General features: G+C 34.7%; 2 protein-coding genes across 2 annotated transcripts in view; both read right to left on the bottom strand.

Moving 5' to 3' along the window:
• Nucleotides 1–12,101, bottom strand: part of LOC149908299 (diacylglycerol kinase theta) — a 33,974-nt gene extending 21,873 nt beyond the window's left edge. The window contains exon 1 of the mRNA XM_090101718.1: nucleotides 11,949–12,101. Within this exon, the coding sequence (XP_089957844.1) occupies nucleotides 11,949–12,075 (127 nt within the window). The 5' untranslated portion in view covers nucleotides 12,076–12,101. The remainder of the gene's footprint in view (nucleotides 1–11,948) is intronic.
• Nucleotides 12,102–12,107: 6 nt separating this feature from the next.
• Nucleotides 12,108–19,977, bottom strand: LOC149908298 (uncharacterized). The gene is made up of 4 exons (XM_090102191.1): nucleotides 18,922–19,977; nucleotides 17,827–18,702; nucleotides 14,763–17,709; nucleotides 12,108–12,274 (listed from the first exon to the last, which is right to left on the bottom strand). Exons 1-4 carry the CDS (start codon nucleotides 19,834–19,836, stop codon nucleotides 12,108–12,110), a joined length of 4,905 nt encoding a protein of 1,634 aa, XP_089958317.1. The 5' UTR covers nucleotides 19,837–19,977.
• Nucleotides 19,978–20,321: the final 344 nt, after the last annotated feature.

The raw sequence follows: 20,321 nt of genomic DNA, 5'->3' as shown, positions 1-20,321 counted from the left end.
TATATCAACGCGTCATAAACATCGTGGATTTGTTCACAAGTGTATACGGATATGAACTTGATGGTGTGTGAAAATAAGTCTAATTAAGGCAATGATTCAGCAGCTCTAAATAGAGCGGTTAAATATAGGCCGGCAACACGTGAGCCGTGCCCTTATCGAGATGTTATGAATGTCTTCGCTTTTGAGTTAACGAAATTGTTTAGGTTTTTTAAGTTTGTTCTTGTAGGTACATATGTACATATGTGTACATAGTTATTTTTATAAATGTGAATATTTTTGGAATAGATGTGTGGTACGTCTCTGTAAAAGATTGTATATTTCTTGATTGAGATTGTAGCTATCATGTCAACTAACTATTTGTTCGTTCTTTACACGGTCCTGCAGCCAACTTTTTTGGAAAAAAACGTGCAGATATTTAAAAATCACTTTTACCATTAAATACTGCTTGTTCTCTGTTGATTATATTATGCGAATGATGGATTTGCTTTTAAACACTAAAGTAAATTTTACATCTAATATTTTTAATGATTTGTTCCAAATAAAATGTAGTGATAATATTATATTATATTGAGAAACTATTAATAAATGGTTGATGACCGCGACACCGTGAATATGAATAAAAATTACAATAAATTGAGTCATTTTGCATTATCTACTAACAAAACAATTTTGGAAATTGGGCAACCACATTTAATAGGTGGAAACAACATGGAAAGAAGCATAAGATAATTTTTATTTACACAGAAGGATATTAATGAAATCATGCGCTGTATAGCGAGTCGGCTCGACTGCTGGTATGTGAACCACTGCTGCAAACTGTCTGCTTCCTTGATAGCTCTGTAGCGGTGGAGTACATTTCTAGCAGTCATAATAAATTTTATTTTTACTAACATAATTTTTAAGATAATAATTGTTACTAACAAAATGAGTCCTGGTTACTTGAATAAATAAATGAATTATTATTATTATTATATTATAAGATTTTTAAAGCTTAGGTTTAAAGAATCATTGCACATTGCTTTTATTTTTTTATCAATAGATGAAGCTTTCTTAAATCTCATTGTAAGAAATTTGACACAAATCAGCAAATATTTCCCTCCGATTTTTGATGCATGCATGTATATTTAATGTTTACTTTGGAAACATTATTTTAATATGCAAATATATTTAACCATTCGTCGAGAAACATACGTTGCACCTTAATTGGCACGTTTTATTTACCAAATAATTAGGTCAACATGCTAGTGTTATTTTATACACTCAAATTTTGTTATAAAATTAATTTTATTTTAAATTGCCTGCAATATTATAGCAACGTAAATAAAATATGTGTACATACATACTATAGAAATACATAAATTTCCAAAACATAATTATTTCATAGGTAGCTTCGTATGCTACGAAAGCTATTGCTACCTGCATTAACCTACCTATATTAACATATGCAATATGACCATACTTATTCATCCTAATATCTAATTTACAATGTAATAATACAAATAATTTTTCCATCCGAAAATCGAGAATATTTTTTCGAAGCGTGCGGCCTTCGGAGGAGTGCGGGCGGCGGGGGGGCGGCTGAGGTCGGCATTGACGTCACGAGCTCCAGCCAATCGCGCGCTGTACGAATTTTTGACAACCGCGCTTTTATCCCGGTGGCGTTTAGGAATAGGGAATGTTTAACGTGGGGATACACATAATGTTACATTATAGCTTGCTTATAATTTTTATTAATTTTAGCTTCTTGATTATTGTGGATATCCGTAGTTGTCTTATTGTTATTTATTAAACTGTGTCTCAGATAATTTGATTACCTATGGGTACGTCTATTTAATTATAACATTATTTCATTTGGTTACTAGCGGTCCGCCCCGGCTTCGCCCGTGGTACATAATATTCAATAATAATATAATAATTCTAATTTCATATAATTCTCTACATAAGAACTATCCTCGTACTTCAAGGAATATAATAAAAAAAGAATTATCGAAATCGGTTCAGCCGTTCTCGAGTTATGCGCTTACCAACACATTTTGCGATTCATTTTTATATATAAGAAGATCAATCAACCAACATGACTCTACCAAATAAGTATCTACATCGTCGTTATAAGAAGTTCCTAAATACAAGATTCAGAGCTTTTCTTACAAATATTAGATACCTAAATAACTATACGTATCTTGCAAAATATTGACACTCGAGAGCATCGTCTTATTTATTGAATACTAGCGGTCCGCCCCGGCTTCGCCCGTGGTACATATTTACGTTTTCTCTACATAAAAAACCATCCTCGTACTTCAAGGAATATAATAAAAAAAGAATTATCGAAATCGGTTCAGCCGTTCTCGAGATATGCGCTTACCAACACATTTTGCGAGTCATATTTATATATATGAAGATTAATATTTTTTGATTCATTATTGAATCTATGATAAAATGCATCAAATAAACCATAAATTAGCTTTCAACTCTACAATAGATGACCCGCATTTATTCATAAAACCTCATGTTGGGGTCGATTAATCGAATTATAAATTATCATATAATTGATACACATTACAGTTTACACATTAATAGTTTATCAAATTATGAATCCTGTTTAATAAAATTAATTTCAGTTGCATGCTGGTCTGTGAATTGTAATTAATTCAGACTATGTTTTTGTTTTATCGATTTGCAATAAATCTTGAAATAATTTAAGGTTTTTGGTACATAAATATTTAAGACATGAAATGCAATTCTATTTTTATACTGATAATCTTGATTTCCTATGAAATTTAACCAAACATAAATTAAATGGTTTTTTTGAGTGGTTATAACAAAGAAGTTCTTATAACAAGAAAACGTTTATGTTTCAAAGGACTACAGGTAAAGTCGAAACTTACCTTATTGTACCTAAATCTCTTCAAAAAGCTCCCCAGTTAGCATTAAGCTTAAAAAAGCAATTAAAACTATTGCAATACGTTCAAACGGATATAGGAAGTGTACGCACTCGAAATCACTTCAATAGGTAGTTAACACGAAATAAGTGGAACATTAAACTATCGAGTAACATCAAAAGTGTCGAGCCGGAACTGACAGGACACCTGCTTGAGTACAAACAAACTAAATATAGATAACAAAGGAGGGGCCGGCGTAAGCTGCCTTGTGTTTTAGGAAACACTGTTCTTGTTCGTAAAATTCGGTGTTCAATTTAGATTTTTTGGTAATATTGTTGTTTGGATGAACTACAAGATGGCTACATCTTGAACGTCACTTAACTTGATATTTTAAATACACTTTGGTAAATTTATGGGATATTTTGAACATACTGCAACGTACATAAAGTTTATCGTTGTCTCATTTTCAAAGGAAATTTACTATTGATTTTCATTGTATCCTCAACTCATTATAAAAAATATATTTTATTTCTAGGTACCTATTTCGATCATTCTAGTGTTCTACATAAGGTTCTACAGTCTACACCATAGTCTACAAAGATATAAGCCTAATACAAAATACAATGTGTAGTGTCTACAACGTCTACGCAAAGTGCTACGTGGACCTTGCTACGCCGTAGCGGAGTTGCAGTACTTTATTATTATTATTGGTTAATTTTTTCACGGGAAATAAAACATTCCATTAAAAACTATAAACACTGATGAGAGAACAGAGAGAACCAGAACATAAATTTCGATACACTTGAAGATTTTCAAGTGCAACAAGCTTACTGACTGCTTAATAAATTAATACCAATTGTATTTAATTAATTGTGTCAACTTAAAATTAAATTAATCAATAGTTTTAATAGTTTATGAATTACTAGCTTTCCGCCCGCGGCTTCGCCCGCGTTTTCAGAGAAAAACCCGTTCCCGTAGGATTTCCGGGATAAAACCTATCCTATGTCCTTTCTCGGGTGTCAAAATATATCTATACCAAATTTCATGCAAATTGGTTCAGTAGTTCAGGCGTGATTGAGTAACAGACAGACAGACAGAGTTACTTTCGCATTTATAATATTAGTATGGATGCGAATCAATAATATAATTAAAATTCTCCACATTTTTTTATAGAGAACTTTTATATAAAGTGCTTAAAATATTTTGTACGTAGTAATATCATACGAAATCTACATAAAATAACGTTCTTTTACATATCGTGATATTTAGATAGGAGGTATTCAACATTATAATTGAAGTGAAACTTCTTTATCGGGGTTGGAAAAAAATTTAGTGTAACATTTTTTCGTTACGCGTGACATTTTTCCGCTACGCGCCATCTTTGATTCGACGTATTTTTGTAAAGTTGCATAGTATAGTAAATTATTTTTTGAAAAATAAGGTCATAAAGAAGTTTCACTTCTTACGTGTGTACACGCACACATTTTTATTTTTTTAATAATGACCTATTTCTATGACAACACAACAGCTAAATTCCTGTATATGAAGTGAATGAAAAAAAAATACGTGTGGCACTCGAGGACTGCCGCGGTAAAGCGGCATGGCATCGCATCGCTGTGCCGGTTGCAGTGGGGGGTGTTAAGTTTTTTCGTTACGGAATTTTTACATTCGGCCGCCGCGCTCAGTCTGAGATAAAAGCTATGCAATAGCTTTAAAAATGTTAACAACCATTCCAGTTTGAACTTTTTATACCATCACATATTTATAACTAACATTTCACGTATCTTAATTCCCATCTCCTATCACAGCAGTTTATCTGAACATGCACAGCTGCAAAATATTTCGGTGCGGCAACACTGCGCGTTAAAAGGAGAATTACGCATTTATTTCTGTCAGTGTACAGAAATACAGACTATTATTTTAGCTTTACTTGATATAAATAGAGCCATTGTAAATATGTTTTGACCTATATTTACTGCCAAATTCTAGTTCACAACGATTTTCGGTAAAACTAATAATATTCTGTATGGTTTTGTCTCGTTTTGTAGAGTGTTTTTGTCTTGTAGACGCTTTTGCTATTATAAAAAATCTTTCTAAAAATATCTTTATTATTTAAATTAAGCTTTACGAGCACAAAAAATTTTAATTCTCCAAAACAATGAAATTTTTTTAGTCAACATACTCCATTTTATAGAAAACTAGCGGTCCGCCCCGGCTTCGCCCGTGGTACATATTTCGCAATAAAAGGTAGCCTATGTTCTTTCTCACAGTCTAAAGATTATCTGCGCCAATTTTCATCAAAATCGGTCCAGTAGTTTATGAGCCTATTGATTACAATCAAACAAACAAACAAACAAAGTTTTCCTCTTTATGATATTAGTGTAGATATTGTGTAAAAAATATGAGTAATTTATAATAATAAACGGGCTATTAATAAGCTTTCTGTAATTGCCTATTACAGAAAGCTTATTAAGAATCAATACACGATATATCATAATTCATAATTCATAATTCATAATTCATAATTCTTTATTTACGTTAAACATGGTATTTTTAGATGTTACATTTTTACTTATAGTAGGTACAACATGTTTAGCCGTCATTAAAAAACAGCATGCAAATTTTATAATTTTATATAAAACAACATACAAACAATAATCAATATAATATAATTATCTGTGACTCTACTTTATTCAAAATAGCTATTAAATATATCAAATATTTATACACCAAATGTTTGGTAACTTCGTTTATTCTAGTTTCAACTAATTTACTACTATTAAAATGTCTCAAACGTTGATAAATATCCTATCATTTTCCTAAATCCACAACAATTGGCCTATATCGATAGAGATATTTCCTTTGAAATGCCAATAGACAGAAATAAGTTGTAACTTGTAAGGTTAGTTCATGTCGGGGCGTACACGGCATTTATAATGCAACGTGAAGCCAACATGCTTACGTGTCAATAAGTACTGGACTATTGTGTGTTTAATCTACTTAATAACAACTGTAATTGGTTTGTTCAGCTTTTAAATTGACGGTTTTTAATTCGAGCGATGGCTTATAAAAAAAAAAATGTATGCGTGTACTAGAGTACACACGTAAGAAGTGAAACTTCTTTATGACCTTAAAAATGTCACGAGTATGGCGTAACGCAAAAATGTCACGCGTACGGCGTAACGCAAAAATGTCACGCGTACGGCTTAACGCAAAAATGTTACACTAAATTTTTTTCCAACCCCGATAAAGAAGTTTCACTTCAAAAAGTTTGTTAAGACAACTACTCTTAACTAACATTATTTAAGAAGAAAATGATACCGTTACAGTTTAAAAAAGTGACTTGCAATTTTAATCGTAATCTGGCAATTCTATGAGGAAAATTAACACCAAAAACTATAATCTAACGACTAATGACTATGTATCTAAAAAATTCCAAATCTTTCCTCAAAGCATATGTTTATATGTTCACTCATTCAGTTCATTATAATCATTTTTCATTATGACAATACTTAATTTAGCACAGAACATGCACAGAAAAATCCTACTATACAAATTCTATAGTTTTTCCATTATAGGCATTTATATTTGTTTATATTTTTACGACAAATTACATTTCAATTAAGAATGGTCTCATTGAAAGTTTTACAAACTTTCTTTTGTTAATTAAACACAATTGGCACAATAGTGGTTGATAACCTTTGATAGAGTCATTGCCTCTACCTGTTGATGACTGTTAAAATACTGTAATAAAGTAATCAAATTGATTTTACCCAATATATTTTCTTTTAAGTCATGATCAAAGTACATACCTAAGTACCAATATATTCTCACACTTATAAAAGACCTAAAGACACGACGGAATAAAACCAATTATTTATTTATTTATTACCTACTCCATCTTTCAAAATTGTATGTTAAAGTGTGACCCCTTTGGCATTTATATTTTGGCAATTTAAAGATCTACAAAGATAATTTATGCAATTTTAAACATACAATTTTTCTGTCATCAAAATTACGCTTTACGCATTGCACGTAGCGTTATAGTTTTCATATTTTTCATGTATGGCTAATGATTCCGACCCCTCCCATAGACCAGAGGGGAGGGGTACACCATTGACGCGCGTCTGCTTTCAATGGCATAGGAAGTAGGTCACCATCGTGACGTCAGCAGTGGCCTACATAGAGACCCGGGCCCGCGCGGATTACTTGCAAGGGACTCTAAATATAGAGGAAGGATTACAGCCTGATTACAAGATTTTAAACGGTTTAAGTGACATGCTTCAGCTTGGGAAGTTGACGTATTAAATTGCTACAGGAATTTAATTTTCCGTTAAAAAAACAATGACAATAATGCATAATATTATGTCTGTGGAATGCATAGACAGTGCGAGTTGACGATCGGTTGTGAGAAAAAATCGACTTTGTTTATCGTTTTGTCGTTAGCGTTTAAAAAAAAAATTTAATAGGTACTTATGAAAATTGTAATGTTTGCTTTGTGCGTTTGATGTTTATTTGAAAATAAGGAATAATTCATTAATTCTGATACTTCCGCGAAAATGTACGGCCACGTTAGTGAAGTTAAAACAACTTGACGACGTCAATAAAAATGGAAAAATATCCAATTAAATTGAATAGCATCTAATATACAATATTATAAAGGCGAAAGTTTGTAAGGATGTATGGATGTATGGATGTATCGATGTTTGTTACTCTTTCACACAAAAACTACTGAACCGATTACAATGAAATTTAGCACACATATAGAGGGTAACTTGGATTAACACATAGGATAGTTTTTATCCCGGAAATCCCACGGGAACGGGAACTATGCGGGTTTTTCCTTTGCAAACGCGGGCGAAGCCGCGGGCGGAAATCTAGTTTAAAATAAAAATATATTAATCAGTACCATATCTATTAATATACGAATGTAGAGCTATATATAGGTTGAGTCCATTAGTTTAATTATCAGCTTTCCTTAAGGGAAATATGATTGCTATAAATAAAACAAATTACTTTTATAGCCACACTTTTAACTAACACTCAATTAATTGTTTCATATCAAGCCATTAAAATTATTCTAATGAATGACAAGTCTAGACAATTTTGTGTTTTAATTTATTTTTTTTAACTATAGGACAGCCATTTTATTCCTTAATTTGTTCAAGTTAAATAGATAAAACTAAAGGAGCTCTGTATTATTAATGATGTAGTTGTATGAATGAGAATCCATACTAATATTATAAATGCGAAAGTAACTCTGTCTGTCTGTCTGTTACTCAATCACGTCTGAACTATACTGAACCAATTTGCATGAAATTTGGTATAGATATATTTTGATACCCGAGAAAGGATATAGGATAGGTTTTATCCCGGAAATCCTACGGGAACGGGTTTTTCTCTGAAAACGCGGGCGAAGCCACGGGCGGAAAGCTAGTAGTTTATACAAGCAAAATAAACACTAATTTAATGACTCTGTAACTCTGTTACTGTTCGTTGGTAGATATAATTCACGACCCTTAATTGAGGAGCATAGAATTATAGTTTAATACAAACAGTCTATAAAAGGGAATTAAAATTATGGTACGACGAACCTTTCTAGTTTTTATTTACCTATATTTTTGAACCGTATTTGGTAGATGAGATCGACATGCCAAAAATTTGGCTAATCCAATGAATTTAAAATTCCTTAGCGGAATCGCCAATTTCTCTACTCTTTCAGTCAACTTTCAGTATTTACAATCTATTATTTAATCGCTAAATTGAAATTCAATAATTTGTTTTTTTTTGGTTTATTTTTAAAACCTTTTATTGTTCTATCTACAAACTGGAACTGCATAATTCAAAAGTACGAATAATATCCCAATGTATTTCTATTATCTTGCCCGCCTCCTTGGTACAGTGGTTGACGCTTGAACGTAACACCGAGGGGTCCTGGGTTCGCTTCCCGGTGGAGACGAAGAAAAAAAAATGTCTCGGTCTGGCAGGACACAGAAGGCTGATCACCGACTTGTCCCTAAAGAAAATCGATCAGTGAAACAGATGTATAATGCATCTGCCCCTTACCCCACTAGGGGACATGGGACTTCACTTTATTTCTATTATGCCATGAAATGCCTACTGCTGTAAAAACAACGTCAACTTCAGCCCTCATCTGTCGATTCAAGAAAACCGTTACATTATGTCAAATTGAATAGAACGTCACAATGCTACCCACACACGCTTATCAACGCCGCTCTAGTTCGCTCTATTGTCCGTGTTCCATTGTCTATGCGCCGCTTTGTCGGCGTGACGTTGATGTAGGAAGTGGCATAATGAATATTATTGTTACCCCCAGCGAGTCTACGCCCACCTGTGTCCGATGAAAAACTCCATTGATAAATAGAAAGCATGTGTCATGTACATGAAGACAGGTTGCGCTTTGTAACGTAGAGGAAACAAACAAGTTTTCTAGATACTTTTATGTGATAGAAGCTGCTTTGTCTATGGTCTCGTAACATATTATGGACTCTCACATTTATACTACATGAATAGTGGTGCTATTTTAGAAGTATAGCGTGCTGGAAAAACCCATACTTTTTTGGAAAAAGATCGCATCCAAAACAAATTATCATCTAGATCAATTTGTTTAACGATGATTCAAAAAACACATCGAACAAAATTAATAATCTCTTGAAAATTCAATCGAGAAATGCAAAATTAAGTTTAAGCTTTTAAAGCTCCGGATGTGAGGTATTTGTTGTATTTTTGTAAGTTTACATAACGCAGGCTAAATTTTCTATTTATTGTGATAAAAAATGTCTTAAAAAACTTGGAATTAAACATTATTACATCATGTTACAAGTTACTTCTAATAAGTAAAAATAAGGCGAGTGCTACGAAAAGTGCTACGACTTTTATTTAATCACTGATTAACTTAACCAAATGATTAAACTGGCCTATTAGATACAATCATGGATACAATGTTTTAGATAGAAAGGTCACTTCTAGGATTCTGTATATATTTTTCATATTCTGTATACAAAAAAGTTTTTACGATTTAATACAGTTCCTGCTTATAATTTCAGTGCTTGAATTCTATGATAAGATCTACACAGTTAATAAAACTGAGTTAATATTATTCTTATTCCGCCATTATTATGAAATTGTTGATTGAATTGTAGAGTTTTGAGAAAGTAAAGAATTCAGCAAATACATAAAATCTATATAAAAACCCATATTTGGTTTAATGATTTTGGTTTAAATTCAACAACAAGGAAGGAATTATTGCATATTTCAGAACAGGAAAATTGCATTGATATTTATGAATTCAATTATCTTATGTCAAATGGATAGTAATTGCGTATTATAAAATATTCATGAAGTTATTTTGGTTCGTTTGATTTTCTCTTATAAATTTTCCATAATTTGAGGAAGAAAGATGGTTGGAATAATATTATGGTTATAATAATAATGACTGATGAAGAACACTTAAGTTTGATTTAGTTCGGTTGTTCTGAAGTGAAAACTTCTTTAGCGGCGTTGAGCACTTTTTCAGTAATGGGTATAAAATCTTAAACTCGCGTCAGGACATGTGACCCTGATCAAAAAAGCGTAAGACGGATGGATATCAAACATGCTCAACGTTAATAATCAAGTTTTCACTTCTGCCGGCACTCACGGAGTGCAACCCGTCTTTTTTTCTGAAAAGAAAATATGGAAGTAATAATCTCGAATAAACTTTTATAAATTAAAGTTATTAATAGAAGTACCTACCTATGAATTGACTACGAATTTATAAATTATCAATAAAATAAATAGATTACGTGCGTTGTACAAGATTTGGTTATTGTAGCATCGAGCAAAATTCGTATACCATAGATTCAACAATTTCAGGATTTTCACACACGGCACAATCTGATCCTATGCTAAGCTTTTCGCTTGTGTTATCAATATCGTTTAATAATATTTAGATCTTTAATTTATTAATTAACATATAACTTAGCACTTTTTATATTAGACGGCCTACTTCAATTAATATAATGTTGGTCAAATGGGATGTTACTTAGTTACTTAAGTCTCATACTATCTCGGAATGAGAGCTGATTTAACTTTTCTGTTTTTCAATGTCGTACTTTCAGGCTATTTATTTTATTTATAATATGATGGATATTAAACTTAGATTCGTGGTGTTCATGAATTCGGAGGTTTAAAGTTAACTTTCGACCAAAAAACATCTAAACCGTAGCCGTAAACGCGCTTTCTATCTGCTACATTGATTTCTCTCCATTTCTTTAGATTATTTTTTATTTTTTTATTTTATATATACCTAAATAAGAAATGTTACGAATTTAGATTAATGAAATACTAATCATAGTTTATGTTTGCAATGTTTCGTACGTTCTAATTTCTTACATTTGGTTCTCTTCAGTGCGTCACAGGCGCCGAAGATTTTTGAATGCTTGGGGAATTTTATTTCTTGCTATTACACACAAATTACATAAATGGGTACATGTTCTTATAAAACGGTAGAGTAGTGAAATAAGTCATAGTTAGATTATTAATAAAAACAAACACATCATAATTAAGAAAAACTTTCGTAGAGCAAGCAGATTAGCGCGATGGTCCCTTCGTAGCCAAACGTTTGACGAAATTTCACCTGAATGGGAGATTTTCACAAATTCAATGGCAAACGTAGAAAGCATCGCAAATCTGACCTTCATCGGGTCCATGTAAAGTTAACGGTGACTTACCAAACAGAAGGCTAGCTCGCGCCGGGCGGGGTGCGCCCCCGCCCCGCGCCGCTTGGAAAAAAACCTCATACAAAACAGACCGATCGATATCTCACAAGCTTCGCCAACACCATCTTTTCTGCTCCCGGCTCGACCTAGAGGATGACGGGAGAGACCAGGAGAGAGCGTGGCTCGGCCGGGGGGGTTAAGGTCGAGGTCGTGCACTTGGAGCTGGAAGATGGCGGGTTCGGGCTCGAGCTGGTGGCGGAGGGATGAAGGGGTAAGACACGCCCGGGTTGCATAACTGGTCGTGCTTCGCGCGCGGGCGTATCGACGCGCGCGGGGCGCATGCGCGTACCTTCGCAGCCGTAGCCCTGCCCGATGAGCCCCCAGAGCAGATCGGAGCAGTGGTGGCAGTAGGTCGGCTTGTGGAAGGTCTTCTTGGCGAAGGAGTGGGTGCGTTGGGGCGCGCCGGCCTGCGCCATGGCGGGCGCGCGGGCCGGGCCGGTGCGGCGCGCTACTCATGCCGCGGCGCCAAGGGGCGCGCCGCGCTCTCCGAGCGGCTGTCGCGGCCCACCATCGCGGCGCGTCTGCCGCCCGCGCCCGTCCCTCCCCGCGCACGCGCTCGCCCGCCCCGCGCCCCGCACCGCACACCCCGCGCCGCGCCCGCCGCGCCGCGCAACGCTACGCGCACGCAACACGTGTGACCTAAGGATGACGTCCTGCTCCCCAAATCGATCGATGCTTGTTTGTTGGGGAAACAACTTCAATTATGTTTCATTTCAGCTCGTGCGCAAATATAAATTTTTGTAAATTTCAAATTATTAAGTCTCTGTGATCATGGAAATTTTCATGTATCCACAACATACTCAATCAAGCTGTAAGATTTCACTTAGCTGTATCCCACAGCTTTACATGATTGTCCTTAATTTTTCGTTGCTAACACTTATCACTTTTATCCAATTCAAATCCAATTTTCTTAATATCGAAGAAGAAAACGATGAATTGATCGTTAAAAATCCTTGTAGTACTATGTCTACAACTACTGCGTACTATGTATAATATATGACTATTCTTGACTTGAGGATGATTGCTCTTATTAGAAATTGATTGTATTTGTTACAAGGAAATGAAGGAACGCACAGTAAAACTGAAACATCATGTGTCTGCCTCTATATAATGTACCTTATTACCAATGAATTATAGTATTAAAATTTAACCTGAAACCGTACATTAACGGGCTACACAAAGAAGCGTCAACCAAAACCATATTTCAATACTTATAACTTATAAATACTAAAAACAAACGAAACCACAGACAACAACTAGTAAAAAATAATAATCAAAGACGCCTGCACAAGATCACTTACATCCGCGCGTGCGTAGAGCGCCACCAATCGAAACACGGATTGTTTACAATATGAACCGCGCAGCATCCCAGAGGCGCGACCGACCGACGTACACCATAGCACCTATATACACTATATCTATGTATAATAATATATTATATGAATAGTACTGGGGTGCGATTGGACTGAAAAACATCGCACTTCGTATGAATTACAGGTTTTAACGCAAGCTACTTCGTTTTTCATCGTAGTACTGTTATGCGAAAGTTTGTAAGGACGGGTGGATGTTTGCTTGTTTTTCACGCAAATAATACGAGTATAGGATTAATTTGTTGAATTACATACACATTTTAATCTGAAATATAAAATAGGCTTTTATGCAGATATTAGTGTAATTTTGACAAAAACGAGCTAAAGCTCTAAATTTATTATTTTTATAATCAGTATAGGTACACACCGTGCAAAGTATCAACATATTTATATGTTGTTTCTCTATAGAAAGGCTCATATCGTTTACTATTAACAACTTGAGTCCGTAGCTTCTCTCGCGTACGGCGTAGCACCTACATTAAAGTATTTAGAATATGGTCTCTACTCTCTTGCATAAAAAAAACATTGTCCACCCCATTTTTCTTGTACCACGTGAAATAAAAACGAAAACATAATTTTTTGCATATTCTATAATATCTAATCAAATATAAAGCGGAAAAGTTTGTTTGTTTGTTTATTTTGTTGAGCTCAGTAATCTCTAAAACTCATTTCGTTCTCGTCCTTTCTTTTGTTTCGTTGAATTTTTTTTTTTCGGAGTACCTAATCTATTTATTTATACATGAATCTATATAATATCAAGTAATCGATAAGTATTAAAGCAGATCAATGAAAAAATTGCAAAAATGAGAAAAAATATTGCGTGTTCACTAGTTCATTAATAACTACGTGGCTAAAATTATTATGAAGTAGCACGGCTAGGTAGCGCAACAAATTGCTGTTTGTCTGTAAGTATGTCCGGACTAAACTCAAAAAGTACAACATGGATTTACTTAAAATTGCATGAATATTAATAAACAATAACAATAAACAATAAACAATAATCTTTATTTCCAAAAAATATAAGATGCATAGAAATTGAAAACCCTTGCTCCCACACTAGGATTCCCTGTGTCGTGGGAACAAGTATCTTCCAGTGGTACATTTTAATCCTTATGCTAAGAAAATAAACTAAGTATCACATTAAAAATCTTCTATACAAAACAATTTTTTTATTTTTATTAAATACTTAAAAACAATATAAATTCGTTAAAATATAATATAAATTCATGCTAACTACTTGAACAAAAACTCCCTTTTTATGTATCGCTTTCAATTTAATTCCTTCCAACAAAACGTTAAGATGACACAAATGATAATGAGTAATGACAATGCAAATTGCAATTCGTGTGAACAATAAAAATATAACATAAAGTGACGGTAGGTCGAAAACAAACGTCGTAAACATACAGCCCACCAAGGACAAATTTACAAAATTTTCCTTAATACAATTAACCGATCAAAACATAAATACTAACGAAAGTCTTTACACGAATTTAACATCAAATACAGAAAAAATACAAACTAAAATATTACCACATTGCATGCTTTCTTACTAATACGTGCTAATACGAACATAATATGAGGCTCGAGAGCCAACAAAAAAAATCAACATTAGTTGGTAATTGGCAAAAAACACAATTTAGAAACAGGACGTTTAATTACATTGTTTTTACATTTAAGACTGACAACTCGCGTAATTCCGTCCAATCCGGGATGTTTTTCAACTATAATACCATATAACCATCTTCCAGGTGGAAGATCATCCTCCACTACTAACACTAAATCTCCAATTGTAGGTTCAGGAACAATATTGTTCCATTTATAACGATGGTAGAACTGAGTCAAATATTCATTTGACCAACGACGCCAAAAATCTTGTGTCATTTTTTGAGTCATTTGCCACCGTCTGAGATTTGTGATATTGGATGTTTCGTAATTGACATCAGGGGGTAAAACCAGAGGTTCTCCCACCAAAAAGTGTCCTGGAGTCAGTGGGATTGGATTGTCTGGATTCTCAGTAATTTTAGAAATAGGCCGAGAATTCAGACAGGATTCTATTTGACAAAGTAATGTTGTCATTTCTTCGAATGTTAAAGTTGAATTCCCAACAATGCGTCTTAAATGATGTTTCGTCGATTTTACCCCTGCCTCCCATAGTCCTCCAAAATTTGGGGAATGGGGAGGGATAAAATGCCATTCAGTCCCATTTGTAGCCAGTTGATCTGCAATTTCCTGCGCTATACTCGACCTCTCATGAGCATATAAAGATTTGAGTTCTCGTGCTGCACCCACAAAATTTGTCCCATTATCGCTCCATACTTCGGCGCAATGACCACGGCGTGCTATAAAACGCTTAAACGCTGCTAGAAATCCCTGAGCTGTAAGGTCACTTACTGCTTCGAGATGGATAGCGCGTGTGGCCATACAAATGAATAAGCAAATATATCCCTTGAATGACCGATTACCTCTGCCTTTAGAGGTTCTTATATTAATAGGCCCTGCATAGTCTACTCCACTCTTTAAGAAAGGTCGACAAGCAGTAGATCTTTCAACCGGTAGTTGTCCCATCAACTGGTGTCTTGTGCGAGCGGCATATCGTACACAACGAACGCATTTACGAACACACAGTCGTACTAAATCCTTCGCACCTAGTATCCAGTATTTTGATTGCAAATAATTTTGCATCAATTGGGGACCACCGTGAAATGTTCTCTCATGAGCATCCGCAATAATCAAAGTTGTAAACTGTGATTTGCGAGGAAGAATGATAGGATGTTTTCTCTCATCACTAAGGATTGCCTGCTGCAGTCTGCCACCTACTCGTAGAATACCGTCTTCGTCAATTATTGGATTAAGTGAGGTAAGTCTACTTTTTTTATTTATTTCTTTTTTATTTCTTAAATCTGCAAGCTCTTCACCGAAATGTTTTTCTTGGCATCTTTTAATACATACTTTTAAACTTTCTCTTATTTCAAAACTTGTTATCCAATCCTTCTGATCTTCTACTTCCTTTTTTCTCATCCTTTTAATTAGTCTTTTACAGAGTGCAGTAACCCGGAGCAGTCTTCTCAAAGATGAAAACCGTGAATATATTTCTTCTTCGGGATCTGCTTCATCACCGTAAGTATTTATTAAACAAATTTTCATTTTTCTTTCTTCTAGATGTGTATCTTCTATTTGACGTCTTGTAAAATTAATATTCTTTTCTTGCAGCCACTTCGGCCCTTCCTTCCAGAGTTGAACATCCCATTGCGTACCGCCACGCGATGCACAATCTGCAGGATTATCCTTGGTAGATACGTGTTGCCATTGCTGCGGTTCCAACGAAGTAATAATCTCCGACACACGGTTGGCGACAAAGGTTTTCCAACGACTAGGTTGTCCTTGAAGCCAAGCGAGCACAATTTGTGAGTCGGTCCACGCATGAATAGAAGATTTCGCCATACCCATGGCTTGAGACACTTCTAGTAGCAGTCTTGTGAGTAGTAAAGCTCCACAAAGCTCCAATCTCGGAATCGAAACTTGTTTAATGGGCGCTACCTTTGTTTTGGAAGCGATTAATGCAACATTAATTTCCCCATTGGAGTTAACCACTCGCAAGTACACAACTGCCGCAAATGCAACATTTGAAGCATCGCAGAAGCCATGCAATTCGCGAACTGTATCATCATTATTGATGTTAATCCAGCGTGGGATACTAAATTTGGTAAGTGTATCTAATTCACTTCTATACTTGAGCCAGTCCTTCAGTAATTGTGCAGGAAGTTCATCATCCCACTCAATTCCCGAGAGCCATAATTTTTGTATAAAAACTTTGGCTGAAATTATTACTGGTGCAAGCCAACCAACAGGATCAAATAATCGAGAAATTTCTGAAATAACCTTTCTTTTTGTTACAGGAGGAGAGAGTGGTGGAAGGTGTACTACGTATTCAAATTCATCACTTCTTCTGTTCCAGGTAAGTCCTAAAATTTTCATGATTTCATCTATTTTTAGTTTCAGGTTTTCTGCTTGATCTTCAACATCTTCATTAATCTCTTTAAGTATTTCTTCGCTATTACTACTCCATTTTTGCAAGACAAATCCACCTCCTTGTAGAAGTTGTGTTATTTCCTTATAAATTTGCTTACCTTCTTCCACAGAAAAGCAGCCTGACATAAAATCATCCATGTAAAAATCATGAAGTACCCTTTCAGCAGCCAGCGGATACTTTACTCCATCGTCGTGTGCAACTTGCTGTAATGATTTCACAGCGAGATAAGGTGCTGAAGCCGTTCCAAAGGTAACTCGTAAGAGGCGCAGATGCTGCAGTCTTTGATCTGGATCTTCGCGCCACACAAAACGTTGAAAATCTGTATGTAATTCAGATATTTTCACCTGTCTGTACATTTTTATAATGTCAGCGACAAGACAAATTGGATATTGACGCCAACGCATTATAATGTGACGTAAGTCAGGTTGTAGCGATGGGCCTACCATGAGTTCGTCATTCAATGTGATGCCATTGGTTCCTGGACAAGAAGCGTTGAAGACAACTCGGACCTTGGTAGTATCCTTATCCTCTCGGATCACTGCATGGTGAGGTAAGTATACAGCATCAGCTGAATCTTCTTCATGTGATGGCACAGTTTCCACGTGACCTAAATTTTTATATTCTTCTATGACAGCAGCATACTCAGCCTTAAGTTTGGGATTTTTTAATAAATTATTCTCAAGCCGGTTAAATTGTTTTATTGCAATAGCCTTTGAATTACCATATTTGCAATTTGGATCATCGGTTCGAAATGGTAAATTAACTATATAGCGTCCTGAACTATCTCTCCTAGTAGTTGATGTGTATATACTCTCACATTTAATTTCCTCCTCTGTAAGAAGTGATTTATCAGAGGCGAATTGATCCGATTCAAGCTCCCAAAACTTCTTCATAAGTTCGTATTCATCATTTTGATGAATATGATTGCACCAAATAGTGCTGGAGCTCGATCTGGATTGAATTGGACCCGATAGAATCCAGCCCAGCTGTGTATTTTGCGCGATTAATGCACTGGGTGAATCCTTGATCAGACCTTCAAGCAAAATCTGACCATAAACATCTGCTCCAAGGAGCATGTCAATTTTATTTGGTGTTGCAAAGAAAGGATCTGCTAAAACTAATTTAGAAACTTCAGGACTAAGATTATCAACAGCATTCCTTTCCGGAAGTACTGAGGTGAGTTTATTGAGCACAAAAGCTTGGACGCAAATTTTAAAGTTGCAATGGCGTGATTGAATCTCAATTTCTACCCTCGCTTTAGAGGCAACAGAACTTGAGTGGTCACTACCCAAACCAATAATGGAGCTTTTGTGTGGAATCTTTCTTAGCCCAAGAAGTTGAACTGCAGCTTCAGTCAAAAATGAAGCCTGTGATCCTTGATCAATGAGACATCTTAACGTGATCAATGAGCCTGTGTGTGACCTGGCATTAACTAATGCGGTGGCAAGTAAAACTTGTCCACTGAAACGTGAAAAGCAGGCTTTGATATTATTAATATTTTTTACCTGTGTTGATGTAGATGCTGTTGCTTCCTTAGCATCTGATTCTGCCTCACTCATTTGAGGCTCCGACGGAAGCGATATATTTTTGGGATGTAGTAAAGAATGATGTTTCTTCTTGCAAATACGACACCTGGAAGACTGGCGACACGAATATACATTGTGACCTGCACCAAGACAATTAAAACAAAGATTATGGGATTGGACAAAATTCCGTCGAGTATCAGTCATTTCTCTTGAAAAACTTTTACAATTTCTTAAATGATGATCATTAGAACAATAAATACATTTTAAATTTGAAATATGAAACGCTTTCGGAGTAACATTAGTTCTATATTGTTGACTATTTTGTTTAGCTACCTTAGGATCAATAAATTCTAATGAACGTGAGCGGATTTCTAAAAATTCTACAAATTCTTTATATGTTGGTAATAAATTACAATTTTTACTACTTTGCAGTTCCCACTGCTTACGGGACTCGGAATCTAATTTTAAGCTTACAATATAAATAACAATAGTGTCCCAAGTACTTACATCTATTGACAAATTTTTAAGTGCAAACATACATTCATTAGTAGTATCTAATATTTCGCGTAACGCTGTAGCTGATTCAGTTGTTACAGTTTTTTGATTCATAAATTTCTTTAAGATACAATTGGCAAGATACTTTTTGTTGCTGTACCGATCTTCAAGCTGTTTCCAACATAAATTATAATTTTCTGCAGTTATTGGTATGTGTCGCAAGAACTGTTCCGCTTCTCCAGTGAGTTGACATTTTAAATAATGTAAGCGTTGAACATCATCCAATGTAGGGTTACTATGTACCAGTGACAAAAACAGGTCTCGAAAGCTCGTCCATTCTGCATATTTTCCGGAGAAATGTGGAATAGTAATCTTTGGTAATTTAAAACCTTGTTGATTCGAATCTGAAGCTGTGGTGCTGCCATCTGGCGCATGATGTACAGTGGTTGATTTAACCACTAAATTAGCTCGAGCTTCCCGCAACTCATACTTATAATCGATGTATTGTTCTTCGCAATTGCCATATGTATCAGCCTTGACATAAGTAGTAGCATTCAATTTATCACTTTCCGAAACTTGAATAATTTGCGTGTGAGTTTGCAAAAACTGAGACCAAAGTTCTTCAAGCGCATCTAATCTTGTCGATAAATACGCATCATTCGCTAAACGTTCTTTAGGCGATTTCTTAAAATTAGATCTAGCTTTTGTAATTCGATCATATATATTGTTTTGCACTTTAATATAAGATTCCATCTTTCAAATACAAAAACTAACAAACAAAATGAATACACAAACACATTAAACAAAATGAATATACAAAAAACTTTATAAAAATTTATAGGTTAAATATTTGAAATACGTAATCCTATAAATTAATTTATACATTAACTTGATATTAATTATTAACTATAGGAAATCCGACAAAGATTTATAAATATGTACAATATTCATAAACTGTTACGCATTCACAGATTATAATAAGTAGGTATTACTTAACTATAATTATTGTTTTAAGTTTTAGCGAAACACGTAACCTTGACCTATTTAACACGTCAATCTTTAAAGTACAAATCAATTTATTTTGTAATAGCAATTAGCAAGTTTTATACGATTTACTTAAAGTCCCAATATATAAAGTCCAATTATGTATTATGATATCTCGAATGTACTCACGGTTTGTCCACTTATTTACTCACTCACAGCACTTATACACAAAATAACCTCCAGATGCAGATGTG

Source organism: Colias eurytheme, chromosome 5, assembly GCF_061535395.1.
Source record: "Colias eurytheme isolate Ceu_HAF_F1 chromosome 5, ilColEury1 Martin Lab GWU primary, whole genome shotgun sequence".
NCBI classification, from domain to species: domain Eukaryota; kingdom Metazoa; phylum Arthropoda; class Insecta; order Lepidoptera; family Pieridae; genus Colias; species Colias eurytheme.
Note: the sequence above shows the minus strand (reverse complement) of the source record. Positions and strands in the feature narration are given on the sequence as shown.

Excerpts from the sequence above, each read along its gene's own strand:
- LOC149908298 (XM_090102191.1), bottom strand. The coding sequence starts at position 19,836 with ATGGAATCTTATATTAAAGTGCAAAACAATATATATGATCGAATTACA. Across the intron at positions 18,703-18,921 it reads TAGAATTTATTGATCCTAAG|TCTTCCAGGTGTCGTATTTG; the intron begins GTAGCTAAACAA and ends TCGTGTCGCCAG. Across the intron at positions 12,275-14,762 it reads ACCTGGAAGATGGTTATATG|CGTTGCGCGGCGCGGCGGGC; the intron begins GTATTATAGTTG and ends GCGTGCGCGTAG.